This window comes from Lissotriton vulgaris, chromosome 6, assembly GCF_964263255.1.
Source record: "Lissotriton vulgaris chromosome 6, aLisVul1.2, whole genome shotgun sequence".
NCBI lineage: Eukaryota > Metazoa > Chordata > Amphibia > Caudata > Salamandridae > Lissotriton > Lissotriton vulgaris.
Genome location: NC_141694.1, coordinates 1,354,630,245 through 1,354,643,280, shown reverse-complemented (window position 1 = coordinate 1,354,643,280; position 13,036 = coordinate 1,354,630,245). Strand labels below are relative to the sequence as shown.

At 39.3% G+C, this 13,036-nt stretch overlaps 1 protein-coding gene across 1 annotated transcript in view; it reads left to right on the top strand.

The window, feature by feature from the left end:
- The window catches only part of RYR2 (ryanodine receptor 2), a 3,481,211-nt gene that overhangs the window by 399,175 nt on the left and 3,069,000 nt on the right, over positions 1 to 13,036 (top strand). The window contains exons 9-10 of the mRNA XM_086925791.1: positions 6,698 to 6,797; positions 11,117 to 11,213. Of these exons, the coding sequence (XP_086781917.1) occupies positions 6,698 to 6,797; positions 11,117 to 11,213 (197 nt within the window). The remainder of the gene's footprint in view (positions 1 to 6,697; positions 6,798 to 11,116; positions 11,214 to 13,036) is intronic.

The following is a 13,036-nucleotide window of genomic DNA, read 5'->3' as shown; positions in this document are numbered from 1 at the left end:
CTCTGTCCGATCAATGCCCCTTGGCCAGCCCAACTTCCAACCAATTAAATTCAAGTACAGTACACCAATAACAGATTAAAAATGTTAAACATGGGGATAAAATCCAAGTTTAGTGCAGAATCTGCAAAGTAAAGTGCAGAATTTGTTAATAATCTCAGACAATTTCATCCGCAACAGTGAGATGCATCCGCTCCTTTTTTGTTGTCCATAGGTCACTTAGGAGACAGAATATGGCGGCCACTAGACCTAACTAAGGGGCCGATTATGATTGCGGATTTTCCGCATCCTCGGGGCCGGAGGAAGCCACCGCCGGCCCGAGGATGCGGAAAATCCGCAGCGGACTGACCAAAGACCCACCGCCAGATTAGGATGGCTGGTGGGTCCTGGTTTCCGTCTGCAGCTTTTCTGCCGCGGTCGGATTACAACCGCGGCGGAAAAGCTCTGATATGGTGACGGTGTCTCTCAGACACCGTCCGCCATATCAGGATGGGATTTTAAAAGTGCTTTTCCGCGGCGGGTTTTCCGCCGTGCAAAAGCATACGGATCTTCACCTAGGGGGCCCGTTGTGGGCCCCCTAGGTGAAGGGGGGGTGGGGGGTGCACATGGGTGGTACCTATGGTACCCCCCTGCATTTGCATGCAGAAAGCGGCAGGCACCGCGCGGTGCCTGCCTCTTTCTGCATGCAAATGCAATGCGTGCATTTTTAACATTGCCGCGGGTGCAGTTTGAAGCTGCACCCGCTGCAATGTTAAAAATAGAGGATGTGACCGCCAGGGTGGCGGTCACATCCTAATCGCACAGGAGGGGACTCCGCAGCCCATGCGGACGTCCCCTCCTCCTCAATGATCGCGGACGGACGCAAGTCCGTCCGCGATCATAATCGGCCCCTAAGTTTGTGTAGTGGGACAGCCGAAATGGCTGACAGGAAACATAGTAAAACAAAAAGGTTCCCTTGGTAATACCTGAATTGGATTTTATCTAAAAGACAATCTATTTTCCTGCTTGCTTCAATTAATTGCTCATATGAACTCACATCCACCATTTACCATCATTTTATCCCATTTACCACTGTTGATAGTATTTTCAAAAGATGATCTCATACAATATCATACATCAAATTACACACAAATATTTTTAAAAAAAATTGTAAAACACCAAACTGGTTAGAACATGTTAACGCGTTTCGGTGGATCTTGCTAGTTCGCACCACCTTCCTCAGGACAATAAAACACAATAATCTGTGAAAACAATTTGTAAAAAAAGAGACAACATAATCACTATTTTTGCCTTGGCAAACGATATAGATACTTCTTAGAGATTCAAACATTTTAACCACATGAGTCTCCATGCAAAGATACTTTTATTCGCATTAAACTAATTTGGCACAAGAAGTTCAAATTCACATTAAATCCTGTGCTGTTTGTGGGTCCCACTTATAGTTATTGGTGAGGCCTTAGCCCCAACCGGGTTTTCATAGGGGGAAGAAACTCACTCTCTTTTTCACACCACATAACTCACTCCACATGCTTTCATTCACCTCATGATGAAGTAATCTCATAGGCATACCTTTCTAAACTCCACTCGTGACCCAGGTTCAATTGCAGGTCCTCTTTATTCAGCTAAGGTGGCATCCTATGCTGAAACCGACAAGAACATGTATTAAATCTACATTCCTAACGGTGTATGGCCTAACTTTTGGTCATTTATTCTATACTTACTTAAACAGGGCTTTCCTATCGGGGGGGGGGTATGCTATTATCCGTCTCAGTTTGATAACTTTGCAGATTAATCATGCTGTGATAAATTCTTTATTGCTGTAATGTCCACCTGGGCTGGAGTAAGAGTATTTAATCCACACATTAGATCAACAGTGTTAGTTCAAGCCTATTCCCGTTTATCTAAACAAATACTTTTCATATAACTCACCAATTATTTTTCTAGTCTTTCTTAATTCGATTAAAAAGGCTCAAAGCGGCGCTGCTCACTTCACCCTTCTTATAGGATTTCATCATGTTCTAACCAGTTTGATTTTTAAAAAAAATGTTTTTAATATTTGTGCGTAATTTGATGTATGATATTGTATGAGATTATCTTTTGAAAATACTATCAACAGTGGTAAATGGGATAAAGAAAAACTAGTGCAACCACTGACTGTAATCATCAGATGTTTCTCGTCTATATGCAGAAAAACTTTTTATAAAATAAAATATCGAATGAGACATACGCCTTGGCAATGCTTTGATTAATGTTTTGAATAATGTATAGATTGTAAGTGCCTTTGTGGTTTTACTTGAATGTGGGGTTCATAAAATGATGGTGAATGGTGGATGTGAGTTCATATGAGCAATTAATTGAAGCAAGCAGGAAAATAGTAATAGATTGTCTTTTAGATAAAATCCAATTCAGGTATTACCAAGGGAACCTTTTTGTTTTACTTGTATACTTACCCTGTTCCCTTGTAATTAAAAGGGTTACTCTCTTCTTTTTTGACCTTGACAGGAGACATAGAACAATAAAGAAACGCTCTGTCCGATCAGCTGGTATGTTTTGCTTTGTGGTGCACCATGCGAGCGTCCGCACAAAACTCTAGAAAATCTATGCTTTAGATTCAATTTCAGGGTAAAGTCATGGATAGAATTTGGACATTCCCGTGAGTTGTTGCTATTACTATTTATAGCTCTTGAGAGTCCCCACTTTTTAATGCAAACTTCAATTTCTGAACAGCTTTGAGTATGAAGTTGCTGTTACTGATGACCAAACTAAGGCTTGATTCGTCAAGAGATTCAATAGTTAAATCTTGTTGGGTTTTGATAACAAACAATGGCACCGCCAATAGATCTTGGCTGTGTACTAACTTTGCAGGTGCCTTTTCTTGCCTTAGATAACCTTCGCTAATGCATGCACATCTGCTGAAGACGTCTCAGAAGGGGTTTGTAAAACCTAATAAAAGAAATTAGAAGATGGTTGTAGCGCATGCATCTACTGTGGTTATCTGTGAATGCATTTTGTTCAGTTTTAACAAATGATGTTTAAAGCTAGCTGCTCTGGATGTGCACAATCCACAGCAGCTATGTTTGAAATAGGTTTGTTGAAAGCAAACTCCATTCATAGATCTCTGTCGTAACTGCGTGCCCCTATGCAAATGTGGGTAGACATCTTGGAGTGGTCAAACAGACAACCATTTTAAGATGGCTGCCCAGTGTTAGCATTGCTGCCACCTAAAAGTAAAAGTGAAAAAGTAAACAATGGGAATGAGGGGGGCAAGAGGACGCTGGTTGAATGCTGATAACAAATGGAAAAAAGAGGCAGATAGAGGAAGAAGGAAGCAGATAAATAGAAGAGTATCTGAAAGTGACTGTAAACAAGCAATGTCTGATGTCATTAGTGAAAGTAAACATTATTCAAACAAAAAAATCTCAGTATTCAAATGATCTCTACTGAATTACATTACTTTCAGATTTTCCTGTAGCATATTCATTGTGGGTACCCTGAAACCTTGACAGGATTTCACTATTTATGGTTCTACGAGCCCAGTCATCGATAAAGGCAATCCTTGTTTCCACAGACGTAGGAAGAGCAGAAACACGAAGAAATGACATGCAGCATAGAACTACTGCATTAATTTACCTCAAGCTGTTTGAGTGGCAATGACACAGCCTAGCTGCAGGGATGCCTTAAGCAGTATTGTGACTGTTTTCCTGCTCTCAGAACAATATTGAATGAAAATGAATAATGCGTTGCTAATGAGAAAGTTATATTTTCCTGTTCTCTGTGTTTTCATTGCTTCTCTTCCGCTTGTAGTAGGGGGACGTGTTTAGAGAGTGTGTGTAGATGCTGCAGGGAAGTCTTCCGTCTGTTGAATTGACTTAAGGAGACATTTACAGCTCAGTTTACAAAAATAGGATTTGGTAGTTTGTGAGCATGTCTTGTTTCCAGATCTCTCTGATCAGTTATTGGTTTATGTCAAGTCCAGTAAATGGGCATAGTTAACACCAAATCTGTATCTGTTCCTATAAAGGAATACTTTCTATTCTGCATACCTTATTCCAATCAAGTGAAAAGACTCAGGTTGGAATTCAGCATTAACTGAAAAACCTCCACTTTTCGGAGAAAACAGTATACATGGAGGACAATTTTATTTGCTAAATTACAGACATGATATTAGCCAGTGAATTTGCTGCAGTATTAAAAATTTCCCTGAGATGTTTGAGGATTTTCAGTTGCCAATTAATGCTAGATCTGAATAGAGGGAACTCAGTCAGGGCCCATTCGACTGCCCCTTTAATTATAGACTCAAGCAAAAAAGCAATGATTGGCAGTAAGGTTTGTATGTCAATATTTGTTAACATAATAAGAATGGTTATGGTATAAAATGCTGCACTCTGTACAGTTCTCAACCAAATTTTTCTGGGTACCCACTCCCTGGGGCAACCGTCCTGAAAAAACCTAAACAAGCATAAACGAAAACTATTGGTGGAAGAAGCACACCTAACAAGTATTTAATGAAGCATTAGGCCCAAAATAGGATTAGTTATGGCAAACTTGCTACCAGGAGAAGACAAAACATTTATCCAAATATTAGTAATCACAGTATTTATTAGCTATAAGACAAAATATCACAAACTGCTTTCTTTTGTAGGAGAGAACCATTCTTTATTGTCTGATTCTGCAAATAGTGTTAAGCAACAAGCACAGCCAAGGCGTTTTGTACCAAAGCATTGGGACTTCTTTAGAGTGGATACGTAGGCATAAACGTGTGCCTGATACGAACAAAAATTTATCCACTATGAGTGTAGGTGTTGTTCAGAATGAAGGTTCATATCCACGTATAGCGTTTGAGAAAACACCTGGGAAATGTAGTTGTTGCAGGATAAATAAACCTCAAAGAACGAGTCCCTCGACGTATGAGTACCATGGCTTGCCGATAAACAAACGAATACAAAGTTGCACTAGCTGGGACTCATGAGATTCTATCTTTCCTAAATTTTTATGGAACATAAAATACACTAACGGTGGCTTTTCCAAACTCAGACACTCTAAAGTAAGAGGATTCTGATTTCCAAATGATAAATTATATCACTTCTCCTGTATTAGTCAAGCATCATATGTATTAAAATGTATGCTATTGAGAATAGTCCATAGTGGGTTGGTTTAGAAAGTTATTGATTATGCTGTATATATATATATATATATATGTATATACATATATATATATATATATATATTGATCCCTCCGAACAAAGCTTCAATTATTCAAATATAGCTATGATTTAAATAATAAATATCTCTTTTCCAAATTCATTAGTAGGGATTTTTTATTTTTTCTGTGGTTTCGTGTAATAAGCTCGGGAAAGTCAATATTATATTGATATCCCCAGAATGACTTGACAGAAAAGTGCTTATGGTGGATTGAACAGTTATTAAAAAATAATAATTGTATTTCCTTTATCCTGATTTTCAAGCTTCATTCGACTTAGTAAATGCAGCATGCTTAGGATATTCACAATTCAAAAATATTACAACTAATGTTATCTTCTTCAAATTATCTATGTCAGCCAATTCTGACTTTTTTCAACATGAATATAATCTAATATGGTATCATTATGTTTCCATCAGTTCTTCTGTCCTAGAAATACATTAGAGATTGAACAGCAGTAGGAACATATTTTGGTGAACTACTCTGCTGATATATTGGACAGTCATGGAAACGATGCAAATAAAATCTCTAAATCTACTACTATTTGAAACATTTCACATACTAAATTATATTACATAAGCATTACAAATATGATATCTTAAAATGAGTAATGACTTATGCTGGATATGTCATGAGAAAAAGGTGATCTAAGGTCTCTCATTTTTTTACAGCAAGTTGTGAAGTTTCTGGTATTTAATATAGCAAAAATACCTCCAATTCTTAATCTAATCTTCACTCTTACTATCCCTGATACATTTTAGGCTCACAAGCATTCACAGATAGTGGTATTTCAATAATATTGATAATATTGTTGATTTTGTTATCAATATTGTTTTTCAGGAAATAAATTCATACTGAAAAAATAACCATTCTATTTTATCCTGGTGGAATTGATTGAGGTTTTGATTTTACCACTCAAGTTCAAAACAAAAGGGATATTTTTGCTACTTTAAAATATTTTTGGGTGATTTTAATATAGTCCGAACTATTCTTTTGTTTTTCAACATGAGGTTCTCAAACCTCAATGAGCACCTGCAAATATATTCCTCTATCTTCCTATTACATTCTTTCTTATATGTGTAGCCTTTTAGTTATTCAATAACCTTTGAACATAAAAAAGAATGTATTACCATGTGATTATAACCCTTTTTTCTACTCTTAAATCTTAAAGAATGAAAAGGCTTATTATAATTCTTGGCAGTTCTTCCTAACAATGGGGAAAGGGGAGACTATACCAAGTGCAATCTGTCCGCATTATAGGATGTATACAGAAGTACAAATTAGATGAGTTTTGTAGTCCTTTTCTCGAAATACCATTTCAATATTTCAAAACCACTGCCCTGTGCACTACATGTTAAACTGAGGAGCAACTACAAGGATAAAAATGTCTGCTTGCCATTTCTTTTCATGTTTCTCCTACATTTATGGTCACAAACTCTATGACCTTCTCTAAACAACTTTTCAAATCTGAATTATGCTTTTCTTCTTTTTCTTTAACAGCATTTATCTTACGGAAATAGCAGCTTACAGGTAGATGCAGCTTTCCAGCAAACCCTTTGGAGCGTAGCACCAATCAGCTCAGGAAGTGAAGTAGCACAAGGTAAGAAAGACTTATGTAATACTTCTGGACAACTGGTTAAGCCATGACAACGTTTTCACTTAGAGCTAGTAAGGTGCCTAATTAAAATGGTTTAAAATATGTTGAATAGCTTTAAACTGTTGGTAAGAGTTGGTGGTAGCTTTTAAGATATGTTAAGATATTTTGGGATATACTAAAGAATGTAAGCAATTTTGACTTGAATGATGTAAATATGAGTGCATATAGTAAACTTTTGATAGATGATTGTGCTGATGTAATTTTTAAATTTCCTTCATGCAAATATAAAACTACGCGTTTTTGGTTGGAGGACTGGGTTCTTTTGGAGTCTGGCACATAAAAATAGATTGCATGGAAACAGCTAGTAAACCAGACCTTACCTGTTGTAATCCAATGGTAATGCAGGATAATGGCTGCATGCTTTCTCAGAGAATAAGATGTGGTATTGTAAGAGAACTGTGTTTTTGTTGAAAAGGGATTAGATTGTACTTCATAGAATAATCACAATCCATGTCAAGATGAACCACAAATGTTAATAATTAAAAGAATAATCACAATCCATGGCGAGAAGAACCCAAAATGTTAATAATTAAACCTGTGCTTAACCCTCCTGATAGCATGGTACTAAGCAGTCAGGCTTAACTTAGAGGCAATGTGTAAGTATTTTTGCAACACTCAAACAGTAATACATTGAAAACACAACACAAGAAAATTCCCAAACCAAATTTAAAAAACAGAGAATATTTAATATAAATAAATAAAAGGACACCCAAATGATAAATATCCAATTAGTAGACCCAGAGTTATAAAAAATAGAGTAAAAATGTATGAAGCAACAACTGAGGGGAAATATTCGTGTCGGACTGGGGTAAAGCCAAACGTTCAAGCCAACCAAGATGGAGGGCATTTTGGGTACAGGACCAGGTTTGGCCCGCTTGGATATACCTTCTCGAACTTGGTGTGTGGAGCTGTGTGATGCTGCGCTGTGAGGCTCTGTGTCACTCTGCCTCGGTTCTAGTAAAGCTGGCGATCAGGAGCCGAACAGTTCTGTGATGCAAGGCTCTGCGCCTCTCTCCTTTCTATCCAGTGAAGTCGCCAATCAGGAGCTGCGTGGTGCTGTGATGCGAGAATCTGCATCCGATCCAATGACACAGCAATTAGGCTTTGCCAAATGCTGTCATTCTAGGCTCTGAGTTACTTTGCATCAGATGCAGTAAAGCTGCATCTGATGCAAAGGGTGGCACAGGACTGTCATGCGAGGTCCTGTGCCACCCTACCCCAGTTTGCGTCTGATCTGATTAGACTTTTAGATAAGCAGGGGGGATTGTACTCTGACTCCTGTCAAGGGTCCAAGACCTTGAGGACAGCACCTAGGGGTCAGGACTTACATCCACAGAGGCCAGCAAAGGAGACCAGGTCATGTCCAGTTAGGGTTTGTCAGTTGGAAATCAGGTTAGGCCCCTGGAAGCTTGTTGTATCCCTATAGCTTAAACAGAAGGTCATTGGGGTCACGTCTGGTGTCCAGAGCTCAAGGTAAGCATATTCAATCTTTCTTCTTCAAACAGCAGGGTATTTCTTCTTTTTTAATCTTCTCAGGTCCAGGAGTGTTCTGATTTCATGTTCTGGGGTTGCCACTTTTATGGCCAGTGTCAGCCTACAGCTGGGGAACACCCTCTTGTCTAACCCTAAACTGGTTCTGTCATTTCTTCCCTTTCCCCTGGGTTTGGATCCAGCCTGACTAGTGAAACAAAGGGCAGGCTGGCTCAGGAAGGGGTTAGTACAACCCATAGGCTACTCTTTGAAGTGCAAACAGGGCATGGGCACAGCCCCTGTCCTGCCTTCCTGTCAGGGAGACTGATTCTCATCTACACCGAGGTCCTTTATCCACTGTCTGCTTCCAATATAAATTTCCCAGTGGGGAAACCATCAACAGGTAGAAGACCACAGACGCTGGCAGAAAGGAACATTTGGCTTAGGAAAAAAATCATTCACTTGCCAAAAGTGTCATTCTCAATATAGTAATTTAAAATCCGACTAAAGAGAATTTTGAATTACAAATAAAATCAATAGAAGAAGTATTTTTCTAGCTGTTCCAAAACTAAATGTAGCTCTAAATAGGTGTAATAAGGTAAACCAATGATAGTCTATGGGAGCCAAGCCTTGCCACCGTGAAAAACTGCTCTGTGCTCTTTTCACTGGCAGGGCATTTAAAACATTTAATGTACATATCCTTCTTTTTAAATAGCATGCACCTGTGAGCATTCAGGGCACAGCTTAGGGTTGATTTATAAGAATTAAAAAAGGAAGGTTTAGGAAAGATAAAAGGTTTTTTCTTGCCATTTCGAAATTGCAGCTTAAAACTGAACTACGGTCTGCAGCGGCATGCCTGATATGTGTTTAACAGAGCTACTTTAGTGGGTGGCAGACTGAGTGCTGTAGCCCACTAGTAGCATTCCATTTACAGTTCCTTGGTACAGGTAGTACGATATACAGGGGTCTTATAAGTAATTTAAATGTGTCAATCATATATGTGTGAGTTTTGCCATGTTTAAAGAGAAGAACACACACACTTTACCTCTGTTTAACAGGGGTAATGTGCAGAGAGTCCTATGGCCAACAGACAACGGGTTTAGCAGCAAAAGGCAAATATCTGGGGTGACCCCGTAGAAAAGAGCAAACTTTGAACAGTGATGCTGTAAGATATTGGAGCCTTGTGCCCTGACCCTATACATATTGTGATGTGTACCAGAGGATTAGGTTCATGTGGGAGCAAAAACTTACAAGTCTCTACTAATGCAGATAAAGTCTTCGTCAGACAAAAATAAAATCCATATATGAGTCTTGATGAATGAGATACTAATCATAATAACAGTTTATGAGCGTGAAAAGGTGGATATGTCAGATAAAACTTAACATTAATAGCAATAGAACACCTATATATTTTAGAAAGTGTTTGTGTGTGTATATAAAAGACTAACATCTTGGAGCTGCAGCAACGTGGGAGATTAGGTCTTCTGGGTAGAACTTACTGGCAAAGATAATTAACTTACTTCTAGTGGCAGGTATCTTAACCATCTTTACATTTGGCATAGTAGTTTCTTGTGCAGGTTTAAGCACTAGCATCATCAAAAAGTAAGATGAAACTTACACCAACGTGACTACATAAGTGAGAAGTATGATTACTTACACAGTGACCCCCACGCACCAGCATACGCTATATGAGCATTTAAGATCTGAATCTTCTAAGTGTGGGCCTCCCACCCCATGTAGGCAAGGAAAACATAATGAATACGATGCTCTGCTCAAGTACACAGAGTCTGTCAATGCCAATCAATTAACCCAGTGTTTGGGAAACATTGATTAGGCGGGGAGAGGATGTGGTGTAATGGACAGAGCTGCTGATTTTGGAGCTGGGGAACCAGGTTTGAGACTCTGCGTTGGCTCAGCCACAACCAGCTTTTGGCATGGGCAAGTTGGGCTCAGGCCCTGGGTGTCATTTTTTGAAGAGGAATAAGGAAGTGTCTACATGAAGGTCACGCCGACAGCAGAGTCCGTGTCACCTGCATGGACGTCATTTGGGAGTAGTCAGGGGTCCCCTTCTGAGGCCAGGAGTCACAAAGGAAGTGCCAGGAGTGGCAGGGAACAAGCTAGCGGTTACAGCTGCAACGCCTGACTACTCCCAAATGAGGTCCATCTTCACCTGACTCCAGTGTTGCAATCGTAACACCGCATAAGCCTACTTTCTTGTCCTCCCATCTCGTCACAAACCCCACCCCCTACAAATTTCTTGCCACCTGCATGAGGAGCTAATTGTAGGTGATGCAGGTGTGTTGGGGGCGGCCCAGAGATGTATGTGTTGAGAGGCCAGTCACAATTCTGACCTGGAACACAAAAGGGGCCCTGTGTAATGTAACTGGTGCTCACTTAAATAGCTCTAGGACCTTCAGGGCAAGTTTGTGCTAAATAAAAACTGCAAATAAAAAGTGTGAGCAGTTGTAGGTCAGGTTTACTCCCATTAAGTAAACATGAAGGTTTGCCAGTGCGGCTGTCCAGAGATTGAAGCTATTTGCTGTGAGATAATGTTTCCACAGCTTTTAGTATCAACGCCTTTCTCAAATGAATAATGCTTTCCAAGTGAGTGGATTTTTTCACTGAGAATACAGGAACATATAGGAAATATGTCGTTGTTTTCAAAACCGTGTCCTGTAACTAGTCACTTTAGTACAACTGCTCTTTAATGTTAAAAAAGTGTCGTTTATTTGTTATATTTAGATTGATTGGTGACGCTATTTATAACTGGATTATCTTTGAATTATTTTTAGGTTATCTCATAGGAGGTGACGTGCTGAGGTTATTGCATGGACATATGGATGAATGTCTTACTGTCCCTTCTGGTGAACATGGAGAAGAACAACGAAGGTGAGTCACCCCTCCATAAAGTCCAAATGTCCATACATCATCAAGTAATAGACCGAATCAAGAGCCGCCACTGTGACTAAACTCCCTGAACTGAACCACATAACCTTATTTCAGAAGGTTCCTGGCCAAAGCATCATTGAAGCATGTTTTTGAAACATGAGGTTGAAATGCACGGCCCTGAAAGCCAAGATGCTTGTAGTGACTTTAAATGGACACCCAGGCAGTGAGTCACATGAGTTGTTTACTAGCATGGTACAAATATAGAACAGCACTGTCTCTGATAGTGTATCTTATCTTAGCATGGCTTCAGTCCATGAGCAGTCTTAAACTTAGGTTAAGCATGTCAATTATAGGATGTGATATTATGAAAAACTGAAAAAAATGTTTCATAAAGGCTAAAAACAGCACATTTTTAGAAAACAAAATACTTTGTATTGGCTATGTGGCTTATATAAACTCATGAACAGTGTACGCAGTGGCTGATTTTAATGGGAAAATGTATAAATGAATATGACATATTCAAATACGAAGGACAGTTGAACTCTGTAGACCCTCAGGGAGGAGCTTCTGAATATGATATGATTGTGTGTACATTTTCTGTGTTTTGTGTTACACATTCAGGTTAAAGCAAACTGTTTATAAATGAAAACAGCCCTTTTAACTTGGTAAAAAGACATCAGGATTTAAGTAAAAACAGAAAGAAAATAGCTGTTGAAACCTGAATTTACAATACCCAAACATCTGCATACATTTTACGGCCCGACACAGCAAACGTGAGATGTATTCAGAGCTGCAGTCCTGCATATCATAGATAGCAATGATCTTCAAAACATAGAGAAATACCTGTGATGGTGGTACAATGACGAGGAAGGACATTAGTATAACAGTTACAAGGGGCATGAATTCATAAATGAATCTGACATCATAGCTCATACCATGAAAGAGGTCAGGCAACAGGAGCCTTGAGTGTAATTAATACATTATTTAAAAAGGAAATTTTTAGATAGTATTAAAGTATGTTGGTATTTATCTAGATTTTTAGCAGGGGTGTATTTCGCTTGTGTATGATATTGTAATTGTGTTGATTTTTATGCTATGGTCATGAATTTGTTGTATTTTTATGATTGATGATGCTAAAGATGATGATGATGATGAAAAGAAAATGTAGGACAACAATTCACTGCCACTACTATACTTTTGTACCACCAAGATATCCACCACCCAAATACTACTAGTGAAACACCGCAGTACTGTGGCTTTTTGGGAAAAGATCAATGTCCAGCTAGCAGGTACATTACTGCAGCAAAATTGGTTTCAGGGTCACATCAGACTAGAAGAAATGCAGGGTAACGAAGTAGTGGTCTTACTTAATGTGTTTGATCTCAGTGCATATTGCCTCATGTTTTCACATCAGTGAATTGACTGTTACATCCTGAGGCGCTGTTCAACAGTCATGTTCAACCTGTCCAAATCCCAGCCACCATATTCCCGCATTTGAGCATTTGATATTGCTAATGAAGAGTGCAGCAACGCTAGTATCCGAAAGTGACTTTTATTTGCCACCACACTACTACTACATTTGTAGTCTTGATTTTCAGGAGGATCCGGTTCACAAAATGTGTCACCAGTCCATTGTGTGGTTCTTTCTTTTGAGAGAGGATAGTTTTATTACCTGCAAGCTTCTATTAACAGGTGACCAGATTCAGTGGCGGCTCTAAGCTCATGGCGGCCCTGGGCAGGGAACGAAGGTAGGGGGCCCCGGAAGAGGTGGTCCGGGCGGGCGGAGCGCAGCGGCCAGTGAAGAGGGGGGTCAGGGTGTTTGG